A 16,777-nucleotide genomic window follows, 5' to 3' on the forward strand; every position below is an offset into this window, starting at 1 on the left:
AGTCAACAAAATTCACAAGTTTATATGAAAATAGCCACTGATAAAGTCCTTTATCTCCCCACAATTGCACAACACCTCTATATTGATCAGCACCTACCAGTGTCATCATCAAAGTCAGAAATGACACACTCAATGCCATCCTCACTGCTGGCTGATCGCTCCTGGACCCTTCGGGGCAAGTTAGCCAGCCGGCCACTGAGGAAAATTGGCTTCAAGGGCATTTTATAGATTTTGGCTAGCAACTGAGATGGAAAAATAATATAGAAAAGTGTCAGCACATCATACACAGATAAATATTAGAATAACAGTGCCGTATTTGTTTGAATATAAGATAACCCTGTATATAAGATACTTAATTCTATATATGGAAAATGTATAAATTTGTTATAATTTTCTTGGTAGAGAATCTAATTATTGGACGTTTGCCTTGAATTTATCCCCCTACCACTGTTACAGCAGGAAAAATAGATCTGGGGGGTCAGGTAGCCCTCTTTCCCTTTGCCCCTTCCATCTTCTTCCACCCACAGTCCCTTCCCTCCCTCCTTACTGTCAGACCCTGCTCTCCCTGAGCACACATAGGTAAGGGTACATTTGAAAGCAATTTCCTTGAAATAAACACAATTTATCATATAGGCAAATTTCTACAGGTACCCATAGACTTAGTTCATTCAGAATTGATTCATTTTACCATTTTTGAAAACCAGTGCAAGTTTTAGCACAGGTACCCCATTCAAATGCTTCTAACTAGCACTTTTGTACCTACTTCTATATAGCATAAACTATGCATGATATAAGTCCAAAGATAATAGGCTCACGATTTACTGTAGAGTTCATTGGGCTGGGCCCCACCAGAGTCAACAGCATTTCAAGCCAGTGGCCCCAAAGCTCAGAACTGCTCTGTATGTGTGTACTCCAGATACCCCCTACCCCCACAAAGGATCCACATGTTAATTAACCCCCCACCCATGACTGGAACCAGGTATTCTTGTGACAAGCCCTGGAATTCTCCAAAAGTGTATATGCAGATGAGGCACAGAACAACCCAATTCGGCATCACCTCATTGAAGGCTCAGCCACATGAATCATATGTGCCAGGCTGAGAGAGGGGGTGACAAAGGGATTCTGGGTGAACTGGTCAGGGCCCTGTTTGGTGCTATTTTCCAGATATCTAAGGCATGTGAAGAAAAAGGAATAACTGGAAATAGAAAAGTGCTCAGTTGTGGGAGTGAAGAGGAAGCCAAAATGTATTCAATGTAGTGGCTCACTGTGACTTTAAAAAGAGTCAACACTGAAGGGGTATGAGTACAATGAGTGCTATCATATATCTTATTCAGATGGGCTGCACTAATCTCAGTTACATAAATTATGGTGATGAGGGATTGCTCTTGGGCTTTCCCCCTAGCTTGGTCATTCAGCATTTTTACTAGAGGCAAGTGATATTAGGGGGCATCTGAACTCCAAGGCCCCCAGACTTGGGGTCTGCATATAGGATGCTTGCCATGGAGTTGGGAGTATCTGAAGCCCCACTGAAGAGTCTGAGTGATAGGATACTTGCCAGGATAGCTCTACATAGAATTGAACAATTGAACTTTGCTCAGTTGATAAAATTTGGAACTGATTTGGCCTGAGACACAAAATTAAAAAAAAAAAGTGGTAGGTTTTCATCAGCATTTTTAGCATCAGGTTGTCAGGACTTGCTCTGGCCTCTCTGAGTGTTGGCCTGGTACCGTAGTACTTCCAGGGTCAGTGCTTATTCCCTGCTGGAGTAGCAATTGCCCTTCTTTTTTTTCTTTTTAAGGGACTCACAGAAAAAAGTTCCTATCAGTATCCTTGCCCTATATAGGCCAAGTGTTTTACTGTCCCAGTTAATCAGCTTCATTAGTTGGTTTCCGTTGCTGAGCACATGCTTCTTTTAGCAGCAGAGTAATGATAGACAGCATATTTAATGAGGTTTCGTTGTATGTGATTATAAGACATGGGGCTTTTCTCATCTTGTATTCAAATAAATACAGTAATATAGAGATGGAATACAGCATGATGTTACCAATCTAGTAGCAGGATGGTTTAGTGGATAGAAATAGGGGTCAAGAGTTCTTTTATCCATTGCTAATTTGTTGCCTGACTTTGAGCAAGTGACTTAAACTATCTATACCAGTTTTCCCACCTGTGAAATGTTAATAATGATGCTGATTTAACCTGAGTGCCCAAGGTGTACTTTTAGTTGTACACTGAATACCTTGAAGCTGTGAAGCACTGAATAAATATCAGTAATCTACCTGAAGAGTACTTTAGGGATTTTATTTTCCTTCTGATCACCAGTCCAGGGAAAGATGATTACTTTTGAAAAAAAACCTATGCACTGATTTGTCAAGATGCCACACCCATACAGGAGCACTGCAGGAGCATAACATACTTAACCAATCACTAGGCACGAAGTAACACTTTTATATTTTGAAGACTGGGACTCCATACTTTTGGACCTCTTAAAATGCCTAACCAGATACGAGAGGCAAGGATTTGGGGAATTTAACTGAACCAGCTACATAGTTGGGAGGGACATGGACAAGCTTTTGGATACCTCTTGGGAAGGTGGCTGCTACTGTATGACCTGACAGGATCAAAATGACTACCACTGCCACCATCCTGTATGAACAGTAATGCAACATAATCAATGGCTCAGGATTAAATATGCTATAGCAGTGTAGGGAATCACTGACATTGTCAGTCTTTGCAACTATATTCTGTAATTGGGGCTCCGCATATTTTGAGGCAATAATGTTGAGTTTCCTTCAACATCTTTATCACTGAAACTTAATGAAAATAGCATTTAAAACAAAGCAGCATCTAAGGTCTTGATTTTTTCACTTTCACTCACACTGAGTATTTTTTAAATTTGTAAGCAGTTCCTCTGACTCATACAAAACTATTTACAGCAAGGTACTGCTTGACTACAGGTAATTTCAAATTGAACACAAAGGAGTCCTGTACTTTGCTTCTATAGCCATTTGTCTTCTTTTTTTCATAATGCCAATATCTGCAACTTACATGCTGTAATGTTTCCTTCAAAAGATTTAATTAAATGCATTTCAGGGGAACAGAGAAAGAGGCACTGCCCAGTCTTTCATACATACAATTATTCCCCCTCTTTATGATTAGGAAATGGGGAGAGAACATGATCTGCAGCAGATATTGTTAAGCACCAAATGCTTAATGCTGTCACAAAGAATATTAAGAATGGTGAGTTATTAAGGTACGCCCTGACTGCTTCTTGCTGTGCTGAGAAATATAATTGCATTGTTTTCTTGTACCCATTCCCTGGTCCCATCTGTAGCACATTTGATCTATTTCTGAATTAGGAACCTCAAGTATGACTAATACAAATAATGTTAATATTAATATTAAAGCACAAACAAAACAAGGCCCCAGCTTTGAACATGAGTTTCCTACAAAACATGCTGAACTGTGGAACACTTAGAATTCTACATCTGGGTTCAGCTACACTCTCACTAATTTTTTTCCTCTTTGCAATTCCTCCACTCCCTAAAAGCCCAGCACTGCAGCAACAGTTGCTGGCATAAGACTAGATTAGTATCCAAGAGAACATCTTGACAATTTCTAGAAAATGACCTTACATTTTTCCACTGTCTTCAGCTGAGTGTACCATATCCTCAATTGTCCTAGAGAGTGAGATGCAGCATCAGAGAGCTGACCATTGGGCTCATCAGTAGCAATGCCAGATGTTATCAGCAGGCTGTGTGAAGCTTTGGTAGCTGATTCGATTTGGAGGACATTTGGCCTGATCTGGGGACCGTATCTCCAAATCCAAATTGAATCAGGAGATCAAGTAAAAGCTCTGAATCTATTCAAAGCATCTGAGTAATCTGCACCTGCATTATGCCCCCCAGCGTCAGCTGGGCAAGCGGCAGCAGGGCAGAGCCCCCGTGGCTCCCACACCGCCAGGGCAGAGGCAGGCACAGTCAGAGGAGCCACAGGAGAAGCCCCCATGGCTGCCTTGCCTGGCCCTATCCCCATCCCCCACCTGGCCGAGCACCCATGTGGCAGCTGTGCCATGGCACATGTACAGCGTGGCTTGGCTGGATGCTGTGTGCTGTTTGGGAACTGGGGAGGCTCCACCCATCAGCTGGAGCCCCTGGTTCTTAAAGGCATGCAAGCATTTCTCATGATTGTTGTGTATTAACAAGCTTGGAGGTGGTTTCTATACCTGAGAACATCTCCTGAGGTAATCAAGAGCAGGAAGGCACAAGTCTGTAGACATGGATCCTGATCCTGGCATGCAATCGCCAATCTCTTTACAGTCCACTTCCCCTAGGATTAAGGAGGGCAGGGTGAAGACAGCAAAAGGATGAGAAACATAAACATGGCTTTAGAAATAACACAAGTAAATTGCAGTCTGGCTTACGTGTTACTGACTGTACAATCTACAGATGGATTGTATATTGACCCAAGGAGTTTATCAATACCTTGCACATCTAACAGTGCAACAGCACTGGCCTCATCTTTATTGAAGATATATTTATAAAGTGTGAATAACCGATACATGCTTTAATAAGCAGCTGATTTTATAACATTTCTTAGAATCCCAGCTTATATCCGTTTGTTACATGTTACAGTAAAATTCTTATTACTGTGTATAAAACATACTGGGTCTATAACATGCTTATAGCATATCTACTGATCCTTTAAACACCTGTTATAAACTATTTATGAAAAATCCTTGTTTATTGAATCTGAGCTTCATATACCAGATCTTTTCCCTTTGACATTCACCTCAACAAAGAGATTTTTTTTTTCCAAACCATCAAAAAAAAGAATTATTTAATAGTTTCCTCACCAGCTTCTGGCAGGAAATTTTAATATTCTCTGTAAAGCAGCAACTAATTAAATTCCTTTCCATTTCCCCCCAGCAAGGTCTTGATCCTGCACCCACTGAAGTGAGAGATAGAGGCAGAGGTCTCACTGACTACAGGAGGGGTAGGATCAGCCATTAAGTAGTCCCATTTATAAATTAAAGATTGATTTTAAGAAAGCAAAGAAGGCCCCACTCAGGCTTCTATATGCATTTTACTAGTTATATTAGTACTGAGTAGATCAATTCTATGTTTCAAGGAAAGTGTCAGAAATTCTAATGATCAAAGCAAGCAGAGAATTGTGAAGAAGACGACAGAACACCCCAACAGCATTGGCCTTTTGACATTTCTCCAAGCTGTACATTTTCAGCACAGGGTCACTTTGACCTAAATGCTTTATTTTCTCTCCCATCTACTCCACACTTGCTAGCAGAAAGGAAAAGTTAATTTTGCTGACAGATTGTTATTACCTGCAATGCTCATGTTCTTACTGAGATTTCTAGTACGTTTTGGCAAGTTGTGTGCCAAATACTACTGAGAGTGAGGAAAGAAAGGGTAGGAAGAAGAAATGTGGTTTTGACTGCTGAATATAAACTTACCCTCATGAAAAAATATGACAGCATTCTCTGTAACAGTAAATAACAAACCAGTATTCAATATTATTGTTACAGAATTCTGGAATGTTATGGTAGAATTCTGTAACATGGATATGGTAGGTCACAGTGACAATTAGATAAATGAAACAGACTTTTAAACAAAAGGGCTGCACTTTTCTTGCAGGAAGACAACTTAAGACTTGACAGCATCAAAAGTATTTTTGCAATAATCCTCTGTTGCATTTAGACCCTAGGTTAACGTCTAACAAATTTCTCCACATATTGCATCACCTCATTGCATTCTCCACATGTTGCATGCTGCACCTCATTATACACCAAATTCTCCTCTTCCAGAAAAAAAGCATCAATGCTGAGACGTTGCAAAGAATAAAAAAAAAAAAAAAAAAAGGGAAAATACTATTTACCCAGTCCTTTAACAAACTTCATAAGGCACATAATGTAACTCGTGGCGGCATTGGCAAAGACCTGGATGTTGTCCGTGTTGAGAAATGCTTCAAAGACATCAAAGACAGGCGCCTGACGCTTCCCTAAAGGAACAGCAAGATGTGAAGGTTATTTATTTATATTTTTCCCCATAAGTTTGGGGTTGTAGTTCCCTATGTTTTCTTAATATTCTAATTAATCTGAGTCAACAAGAGCTCTTTCCTTATGGTCAGGCAACTATCTATTTGAGACACAAATGATGGGACATACGGTCTCTCCTTTTCCCTGAAGGTGCTTTATGTATCCTTCCTGAGCGTGTTACAGGCTCCCCTCTGCAGGGGATGCAAGCAAGTTATAGCTAGCTGGTTTAAATAGTGGGCCCAGCTTGCTAATATCGTGGCAGGGGCTCCATATTTGTGCCCAGATTTTGGGCCCTGCCCTGATTGTATGAGGGGCAGTTTTAGGGCCAGGTGTAAATGCAACAGCAGAGGCCTTGCTCCTGATGGCTGCTGAAAAGCCCATGCCTCCTCCCTCCCGCTTCACCAGAAAAGGCAGGAACATTAGTAGCGGCCATCTGCCCCGTGTTGTTTCCAACAGGCAGAGAGGAAATTCCCTTTTCAAAATGCCACTCTGCTCTGCTGGGATCCCAACCAATTGGCAGCCAGTCTGATGCTGAGCTCAGTGTCAGCTAATCAGCACTGATGATGACGAGCTCATCACACAGGGGGTTTGAGGGCACCTGGGGGCTGCCTTGGCAGATGGCCCTGGCACTGGGTAGGGGAGGCGCTGTTTGTTCCTCCATGCGTGTGTTTTCTCCCTCTGCCCCCAAACTCTGGTGCCTCAGTTTTCCCACACGGAAGAGCAACCAGCCCCTCCCCAGACTGGTGCTAGGGCCATCTGCAAAGCCAGCCCCCAGGTGCCCCCAAACCCCTGTGCCTCAGTTTTCCTGCCTGGAGGAGCAAACAGTCACTCCCCTACCCATCCTCAAGATCTCTCCTCCCCATGTCCCTTTTGTGACCCCTTCCCTGCTCCACTGGGCTGCTAGACTTTTGCTGCTGGGTGGGGAATGCTGGGGAAATTTCTTTGCAACTCACATTTTTCGTGAACATAACTTAATTTTGTGATTTTTAGGAAAAAAATGTCAAATTGTGATTTCAACTGGGCCCTAATTATAGCTCAGCTGGTGAGTGTGACTCTAGCCTTTGCTGGAGCAACTCTTTATTTTATTAGGAGACTCTCAAGTCAGTCCTTGTTTTGCAAGAGAAAAATGGTAGCTGTCATGCCAAAAAGCTTGACTTTCTTTGGCACAGAAACAAAAAACAGCTCCATATTCCTGGATAGACAAGTATTTAAAAACTGCAGCAATACCCACTTTGTAACAGCTACATAATGGATCTGATGATTCCAGGAGGCACAGATCACCTCTTTATAAGATGGTTTAAAACATTTTTAAAAACCTCCCAGTTTGAGAAAAGTGTAGATTAACACACATTTTTCTACATTACACAAATTAATTTGGTCTCCTCAAAGTAATCTGAGATTGTTATAACATGATTGTCACAGAGAAGGGTGGATCCAGGGAGTGTGCAGTGGTACAGTTGTTACCCTCCTTTGATACCTGCTCCGCCCAAAATTTAAAACCAACTGCCTGAGAGTGACAGCAGTATTTTTGTTCAGGCAGCAGTGAGGGAGTCATTTGACTACATGGCTTATTAGAATCTACTTGATTCCTCCTCAACTCTTCATTTCATAGGCGTTAACAACCTTTTTAAATGTTGCTGATGATGTTCTACTAATTAAGTTAACCTTTCTTCTGCAATTCTGCTGTCAGCTAGTTTCTCCTAGTAACACAACTCCTGATTCACAGCCCTGATCACTGGTTTTAACTGGAGCTAAAAACATTAACCGAGGTGTGGAAAACAGTAACTGGGGTGGACTAACTCAGGTGGTGCAAACTTTTAGAGAAGCACTGGATGCAATAAAGATATCTTGTTTTGTTTAATGAATCTGAAAGAGGTACAAATTCTAATGACAGCAAGACTAAAAAAGCAATATCTTTTGATTATTTTTGCCTACTATGTATTTTTTTTTATACATAGTATACAATATTAATTCACATTCCAAATAAGTTATATTTGTTTTTGCTTCAATCTTGAACTTAATAATATAGCCCTTTGTCCCTAGCATATTAGTAAAGCTTCTAGTTTCCTTTTCCCTGGTGAAAAATGTATGTTATGTGATGATGCACCACACCATCCTTACCTCCCATTTTCAAAATCACAGATCCACCCATGGGTACAGATCAGAATCAAATGTACCTTGGAAAAAGCTTGCCCAGCACTTGTCTGTATTACTATTGCGAACTATCTGTCACTTATTGGTAGGGATCTTCAGAATTTGCGGAAGCATGCAGCTTCTTTAACATTGGAGTTTCCACCGCATACTCCCCACAATTGATTGGGGGAGGGACACAGTTGACAGTTGCTCCCTGCCTGAGACTAAAGGCCAGGAGGTGAAAACTGCAGCATATTTAAAACTGCAGTTTTCACTTCCCAGCCATCAGGTGCAGGTAGCAGATAGCAAGGCTTCTCCACAAATCAGAGGCAGAGGGGATGCATGGGGAAACTCCAGGATTAAAGAGGCTGCCATGCCACACCCTTTTGGTGCAAAGTCTGGAGACCCCTACCTATAGGAGTACCAGTTTCATATTCTGGGCAAGTCTTACTCTTGTATATTCTGTGTGGGGTGTGGTTGCAGGTGTGTGTATGTGTATGGTGGGGTGTGTGGGGATTGTGAGGGGGTATGGCTATGTGTGTGGGGGGGTATTAGGTATGCTGTGGGGTGAGGGGGGAATAGGCAGGGTGTGGGAGTGTGAGGAAGGGTGGAGGGCTGTGGGGAACCCCTGCTTCTCTTGTGCAGAACTCACGTGCAGTTCCTGGGACTCATGCGCCCCAGGGGGAAGCCCCATGACATGGAGCTGGCTGCCCTCCCTGCTCTCTGCCACCACATGCAGCTCCTATGACTCTGTTGGGAAACAGGGAGTGGGTCTCCCTGCCACTTCTGGCGGAGTCCCAGGAGCTGCACATGGCAGCAAGGAGCAGGGGCAGGCTGCTGGCTCCATTGCATGGGGCTTCCCTACAGAGGCTGCAAGTCTCGGGAGCTGCATGTGAGCACCATGTGATAGAGGTGGCCTGGCCTGGCTCCTCTCCTTTCTGCCACATGCAGTTCCTGGAACTGGCTGGAGCTGTGCACAGCTGGGCAACTGCACCCGTGTAGGCCATGAGCACCCCAAGGACTTGCTGCTGTTGGTGTTAGGAGCTACGCACCATGGAGGAACTGTCTAGGGGGTTCCCTACATCCCCACCCCCAACACCTCACACCTGCCTACACCCACAACCTGTCCACCTGAGCTCAGTGCTCCTGCTGCTCAGCTGGGTGAGGGGCCCCAGGCTCTGCTTTCCTGTCCAGCTGCGGCTTCCCTATCTGCTGCCTGGAGTGAGTGCCGCAGCAGGGTCACGAGGAGGAGATGCTAGAGGCTGGGGGGAAGCCGAGTAGATCCCCCCAGTGGCTGCAGCAGTGTCAGCAGCAGCCCCAACTGGAAGCTGTGCATGCTGGCTGGGGCCTTCCTGTGCATGAGCAGGGATCCTGGTTTTCTCCAATTTAAAAAAAATCCACAGTTTAAAAAAAATTCCCAATCTATACGTATAGTGAAGTTTCATTTTAATCATGGAAAAATGTGGGTTTGGGTTCATTTTTTTACACCAAAAATTGGGGATTTTTTTAAATCAGAGAAAACCAGGATCCCTGTGCATGAGGTTAGGAGCAAAGTGAGTAGGCGGGATGGGGTACACTTAATTGGTGAGTGCCTGCAGCCTGAATTAAAAAAAAAAAAAAAAAAAAAAAAAAACCACCTGGCAGGCCAGATCTGGCCCAAGGGACATATTTTGCCCACCCCTGTTCTAGAGGCATGAGTGGTTCCCAGGGGGCATGGGCAGCCTGCTGAAAAGCATGGTTAAAGGTATTTTTCTTTCTTACCCTTTGTGCTGGAAGGATTTTGAGGATGACGGTTTAGAGTTTTATATTTATTTTCTTCCTTAATAAAAATAGATACTGCATGGAGGTCCCAATGAAGGGCAATGACACAACCCAGTCATGTAGTAAACTGGTCTGAAGCACTGTTGTAGATTACTGCAGCAAAGTATTTTTATTATTAACCCATGACTTCTGGGCCATAGTAATAAAGAAACAAAGATGAATATGAAACAAGCAATGTAGGAAGGCCTTACCCATAGAATATTCTCCAACAAGGTAATCTTTCACTTCCGACTTGCTACTACTATGCACTGTTTCCAGGGCACTGAACAAGGGCCTCCATCCTGACTGGATCTGAGTGGAACACATCTCCACCAATTCCCCTATAGATGTGATCACCTGTTGCAGACAAAGCAGGGAGAACTTTAAATAAAAAACAAATATAGGATACAACATATGGAAAGACTGAGGAATGGAATGAAAAGTCCCCATAGAGTGTATTAGAACACTGCCAGCATTTCTACAGGATTTATCTCCATCTCCAGACAAGTTAGTGACAAAAAACATTTTTTCCAATAAGTTCTACAGGATCTGACTGCCTTGTCCATGGAACAACTGCTTTCCTGCCAAACCATGAGGCACAGATGCTTCTCAGCTGCAAATGTACTAACCCCGCTCTGAAGTCATTTAAATGCAAAGTATACTTTAGACCAAAACCCTTACTTAATAATAAAAAAGTAATCTGCTGTATAACCATATGCCCATGTACTGAGGCAAGTCCTGAAAAAGAATAAACACACTCAACAATACACTCAACTGCAGTATACTTCACAAGGATGTCAATGGTGCAGATTATTTTTACGGTGAGAGTGTATTTCATACGTAACTCCACTGAACTACAGTTTGTGTTGGTGGTTTAGGTTGATAGAAAGAATCTTTCTGAATCCCAGTAAGAGAAAAGTAGACGGACAGATTGGTTTCCTTTCTGACCCTGGGTCCATTGCTGACAACATAACGCACTACTCTTGGGCTCTCCTCAGACAGAAAACCTGAGTGCGGCCCTGGAGGGTGCAATTGCAGCTGCTCCAAGCTGTCTGTGCTTCCTAACTGCCATTCTTTGGTGAGGGTCTGTCAAAGCTGGAACCAGGAATGAAAGGGAAGACCAATTGACCTGCTATAAGTGTACTTCTGAGCCCTATCCCTCCTTGTTTTATGGAAGGCAGGGCATAGACAGGATTGACTTACCTGGTCCTGGACATCCTCATCACACAGCTCCAGCTGCATGATATGCTCAAAGGGCCGGAATAGTGCTTCATTAAAGTGAAAATGAGGGGGCTCGTTCCAGTCCGTCAGCACCTCAGTGAGGATGTCATGGATAAAGGACACAGCCTTCCGAGAAACATGTCTCTCCTTATGGCAGGCAGCCTGCATGGAGAAACAGAATACAAAGCACTCTGGGTAAGCAAAAATTTACTTTTTAAGTAGACAATTTTGGAAGAAGTGGAACCAGCAATTTGATGGTCCCTACAGACAGACCAAAATATCTGGCTTGAATGACACTGTGTGACTATACAGTCAGCCGACTTCCAGTGCCTTTGAGATGCTCAATATGTCAGAGTTTAACGATAAAAGTTGAAGAAAAGAAAAAAAGAGTCTATAATGTTCTATAGTCTTTTCTTGAATTTGGATAGGCAGCATGCTAAATACTCAATTTCTCTTCAACCTCATTATAGAAACAATGTTTTACTTTCTAGTACTCAGGCATTCAAAAGACTAAAGTATGAAAGCCTCTTGGGTAAGGGTGACTGGCTCCTTACAGCAGTACAAAACTGACTATGGGCAGAGTAAACCAAAAACTGAAGGAAACTGCTGTTCATTTTGCAATAGCTCTTCCAAAATCAGGGCACGAATGAATCTGGAGAGAAAACTACTCCACACTGGGGCCAGATCTTACTCCCGTTTAGGTAGCTAAGTGGACTTAAGAACATAAATGCAATCCCTTTCCATCCTGTTTGAGAATCTAAAAACAGTTCCTAAAGGTGGGTGGATCCTCTCCCTCCTCACTATTCTTTTTATAACTTGATTTTAAGTCCAAGACAGTAGCATTCTGAAAAAATAGATACCTTAATGGATTTTCAAGTGCTTACAGGGAGGAACAGGATTACACTTATGCACCTCAGAACTGGCACAGGATCTGGCCACGGGTGACTATCCAGGCATCTCTAAATTCAGATAATTCCCCTGAGGCTTGTACCTAGGCTGAAGCTCACCAAAGGAAACAGTGACGGACCTACTATGAAAGGAAAATCTGATTTGGAGAGCTCTGAATTGAGATTTCTTAAAAAGGCCAAAAATTCAGAAAATTGGTGGGGCACAGGAAAACACAGATCACACTGAAGTCTCAAGCTGGACATCTTAAAAACACTAATCATTTTCAAAATGTAGGCAATTTTACATATCATTATCCTGCAATATTTTGACTGTACTTAATGGTAGTCCATTAAAACTCCTCAGTAAGTGAACTCAGGTCAATAGAGTACCTACAATACAGATGGTTCAGTTTAGGTAATAAGACCAGTTATTATCACACTCTTGAGATCAACTGTGTGTGACACCACCTGCCTTATCCAAGGAAGGGTCAAAACTCAAGAGCATGGGCTTCCCCATATGAAAAACACAAATCCAAGAATCTGCATGGAGTCCTTGAGACAGAAAACATGACAGCAAACGCACTATTAAATTTTGCATCACTACTCAGAATGTAAATACACTTGTAGAACACCAGAGTGATACATGTCTTTCCTAGAGAGATCTTTCAGTTTGTTACATGGTTCCTTAGAACCCATGCATTTTGACATCACATTGTGCTACTGGGGTCTCCATTTACTGGATCTGAGCCACCAGGGAGTCTATAGTTGAACACGCTTCTTTCTAACAAACAGGAGAGAAGAATACAAGTTAATTATTTTTGAAGGGTTTTTTAAATTTGCTGTTGGAGGAAGCAGTTCATGTTGCAATGGGCTTTTTCCCTTATACATTAAAAACAAACAACTAAAATACAAAAGGAATTAGTCTACAAAGGAAGAGGCTGGGTGAGTATTTAATTTACCTTAATGCCAGGAGGAGAGAGGAGTTTCTAATTATTGTAGGTGAGACCAATTTCTATGGGCTACAACAGATTAAAGGCTGGCCCCTAAAATCCTGTCTCCCAATGAATGTAACACACTTACCAGTGGCTGTGCAACAGTGTACTGTTAAGAAGAGAGAGGAGCATTTCTTCCTGACTAGATTTGGCTGGATGATAAGGAATAACAGAATGACATTTTCAATGCTATCCTGTTCCACCCTATGAGTCTGTATTCAATCCTTTTTAAATATCAAACATTTCTGAATCTAAGTAACGTGCCTTTCTAATAATCTTAAAGCAGTGTGTTCCAAAAGGTGCCTCTTGCCCTCTCTCTCACCTCTACCAGATGAGGTGCCACTATGCTCCAGCAGCGCATGAAGTGGAGCAGTGGGCGGGATTTACTCCGTACAATCCTAAGCATGGTGTCCCCAAGTCGGAACAAGTGGAGTGCACTTCTCCTGTCTTGGGTAGACTTTATTTCACCTGCAAGACAAATGAGATGCATTAAGAACATGCACATGAGCACGAACATATGATTACAATAATTAATGGGAATTAAGCGATGACAGTGATTTTTCCGTAGGTGTTTGGATTAAAATTTGAATCCAGAATTCAAATCCAGTCAAAAAATCAAATGAATTTCAGTGCACGCTCATGTTACCAAGACAAGTTGAGAAAGAAATACAAGAGGGAGAGTAGTCTGTATTAGCAAAAAGCATTGGAGCAGAAAAGGCAAAGCTGCTATGCTGCAGAAGCTCTGCAAATTGTTTAGGAAAACTTGTGTATTATTAGTTCAACCATTGTAGTAGCTTCAACAGATTTTTAAAGGGGCAAAAGACCTGGGGGGGGGGGGTTATAAAAATTATAAATTCATAATAATGTTATTCAGTTTTGATAGGTTTGCTATCCAAATCAGTACAAGATGACAACTTCAGAAAACTGTGGTGACATTTACATGAAGCACACAGGTCTTTTCTGCCCAAGTGCAGGGGGGCTGGACCTGATGATCTGTAAGATCCCTTCCAGCCCCTAACAACTATGAAACTGCAGATTCTTTATTCTGTCTCTTTGTAATTATCTATATCAAGATGAAGAACTTGGAAAAAGGGAATTTGAGAACATAACCTCTTTCTCTCCGGCTAATGGGTTTCCTGACATGGCAGCAATAGGAAAACCATGCTATTGCCATGTTTCATCTTCCACTCCTCCTAACACTCAGGACATTCAGACCCTGTCTTTTTCAAAAACATGACAATACTTTTTACCTTTCATAACTCACATAATTAGGAGTACTGTCTTAAAATTATTCACAAATGTTTAAGCAATCATGTGCACAGTGCTAATTTTAATCATGCCACTGCTTATAACTAGCTATTGTTGATTGAGTATCACATACAATCACACAAGGAGTCCATAAAGTCATAAATGTTGTCAAGGTACAAAAAGATAATATGTACAAGAAAACTGAAGAGAAAGAGTTTGAGTGTTATATTAGAAAAATGCAAAATAGCATCTGTGGGGAAAAAAACACGTGAATTATGGATATTCTGCTAGGAATTAAATTCACCACAGTGCAGCTGGACAGCACTAAGCCTGAGTACTACTCAAGGGAGGGTCTAATGTAATATTAATTGAATATAGTATTAAGCCTCCCTTTGGATTGGACCTTTTTGCCATATTTTGGAAGCCCTAAGGGAGCGTCAAAAGCCTGTAGCATAGGCTTTTATGCCTTAGACAGAGATACAGTACTCCGAGAAAGAGAAACCTTGCTTTATCTTACACCCTCTTGTTGCTGCCAAGTCTGCTACAGCAAATTCATAGCTCATGGTCATGTACAGCATGTTTATATCTACTCGGCCATCTATAACCATTATCTAGGTTGTCCTTATATTTGACCTCTTTAGTGACTGATTTGGAATCTTAAAGAACATTTACATCTATTCTTATTCATACTAAATAAGCCTGAGGCATTTCAACTCAGGTTTAAGGCCCTGATATGCTTGATGCCATATCACAGAGGGAGAGAAAAGCTCCACATTTCCTCTGTCTTACTAGACAGAGCTCTCTATTTTTCTCTTGCCACTGAATTGTCTCTTCTGGGCATATTACCGCAGAACGAAGAAAGAACAACTTTTGTAGGAGACACAGAAAACATATAAAAAAGGATGAATACTTAAGCAGCCTTTAGTAGATTTACCTGGCATTGCTAAGGAGTAATCAACCGTGTCTGTGACTGAGTGGAAGAGCTGGGACTGAGAAGCTTTCTTGAGCTGGTAAAGGAAGCCTCCCAGTGCCATAAGATTAAGCTTGTCAGCAGCATCTTCAAATAGCCTGTAAGCAAGAGTGCAGAGAATGTCATCTGTCAGAATTTGAGGTTTGTACACGTGTAAAACCATTTTATCAATATTATTGGCCTGTTGGAGTTTGCTACAGTTTAATTAATCTATGTCAGGACAAGTGAATTAATCTTACTATGAGAAACCATGACCTAAAGTTTCCAAACAGAGTGCCTAAAATTAAGCATCTGAATAGTTCTCTGTTTAGAAAGGTAGTTCAAATTTCAGCTGGAATTTGCTTCCACCACTTCACTGAGCTCTTGTGTTTTCTGAACTTAGAGTTCTGCTATACATTCAAATTAAAGCTGGACAGAAACCAGTTATGGAGTTGTTACACATTTTCAAGCAACTTGTTAGTTGCATAGGTCTTTTTTTTTTTTATACCTAGTCATTTTTGTCATGTGATAATTACTTTGCACATATGATCAGTCTAAATTTATTGCACAATTAACCAGTTAACTGTATCATATGTGTAATCTGTAGCAGGAACCTTAGTTTCAAATCATAAAACATAACATTTTATACTAAAACTTACATTAATGAGATTATTCCATTTATCATTTACTTTTAAGGAAAAAAAATTACTATGATAATCTATGCTGTGAAGTTCCATTACTACATACTCAAAAGCTAATAGAAGTAGACCTGGATCCCAGATCAAGATACAAATCAAAATATACAAATTCAGCAACTCTGCAGGTGGTTGGACTAGATGACCTGTCAGGTTCCTTCCAACCCTCTGATGTATGATCCTGCTCCCATTTAACCATAGAAAATCTCAAATTAACTTGAGAAATTGTGTTTTCAGGGAAGTAATTTTACAAAAATCATATTGTGATCATAGCAAAGCAGGGCCAAAAAGGACCTCATGAGGTCATCTAATCCAGGCCCCTGCTTAAGGCATGATCAGCCCTGATTAAACCATTCCAGCCAAGTATGTATGTGTCTGATCTGCTACTGAAAAAAAATCCAAGGAGAGAGATTTCACAACTTCTCTAGGCAGCCTGTTCCAGTGCTTGGCCACCCTCATAGTCAGAAAGTTCCTCCTAATCTTCAATTTAAAATTTCCTCTGCTGCAGTTTGAGCCTATTTTTCCTTGTCCTGTCCCCTACAGCCACAGAAAAAAGACTATCCCCCATTCTTGTTAGAATCACCCTTCAAGTATCTGAGAACTTAGGATCTTGTGGCCTGTTATAAACTAGTCAGGGGGGATCAGCAGGCATTGGGGGAGTCCCTGTTCCCCTGAGCACCAGCAGGAGTGACCAGGAATAACAGTCACAAGCTGGCAGAGGGTAGGTTTAGGTTAGATATCAGGAGGCGCTACTTCACGGTCAAGGCGGCTAAGAGGAGGGTAGATGAATATCTTGCTGGGGT

At 41.8% G+C, this 16,777-nt stretch overlaps 1 protein-coding gene across 5 annotated transcripts in view; it reads right to left on the reverse strand.

Moving 5' to 3' along the window:
* Positions 1-16,777, reverse strand: part of ARFGEF3 (ARFGEF family member 3) — a 153,692-nt gene that overhangs the window by 25,892 nt on the left and 111,023 nt on the right. For 3 of the 5 annotated variants that reach the window (XM_019550178.1, XM_019550179.1, XM_019550177.1), the window contains exons 18-25: positions 15,265-15,398; positions 13,405-13,550; positions 11,186-11,365; positions 10,195-10,339; positions 5,890-6,012; positions 5,468-5,494; positions 4,223-4,326; positions 98-242 (exon numbers count right to left, since the gene is read on the reverse strand). In XM_019550178.1, the coding sequence (XP_019405723.1) occupies positions 98-242; positions 4,223-4,326; positions 5,468-5,494; positions 5,890-6,012; positions 10,195-10,339; positions 11,186-11,365; positions 13,405-13,550; positions 15,265-15,398 (1,004 nt within the window). The remainder of the gene's footprint in view (positions 1-97; positions 243-4,222; positions 4,327-5,467; positions 5,495-5,889; positions 6,013-10,194; positions 10,340-11,185; positions 11,366-13,404; positions 13,551-15,264; positions 15,399-16,777) is intronic. The other 2 variants (XM_019550181.1, XM_019550180.1) reach the window with 1 other exon arrangement.

The sequence above is a fragment of the Crocodylus porosus genome, unplaced genomic scaffold (genome assembly GCF_001723895.1).
Source record: "Crocodylus porosus isolate Cpor-Errol unplaced genomic scaffold, CroPor_comp1, whole genome shotgun sequence".
Taxonomy (NCBI): domain Eukaryota; kingdom Metazoa; phylum Chordata; order Crocodylia; family Crocodylidae; genus Crocodylus; species Crocodylus porosus.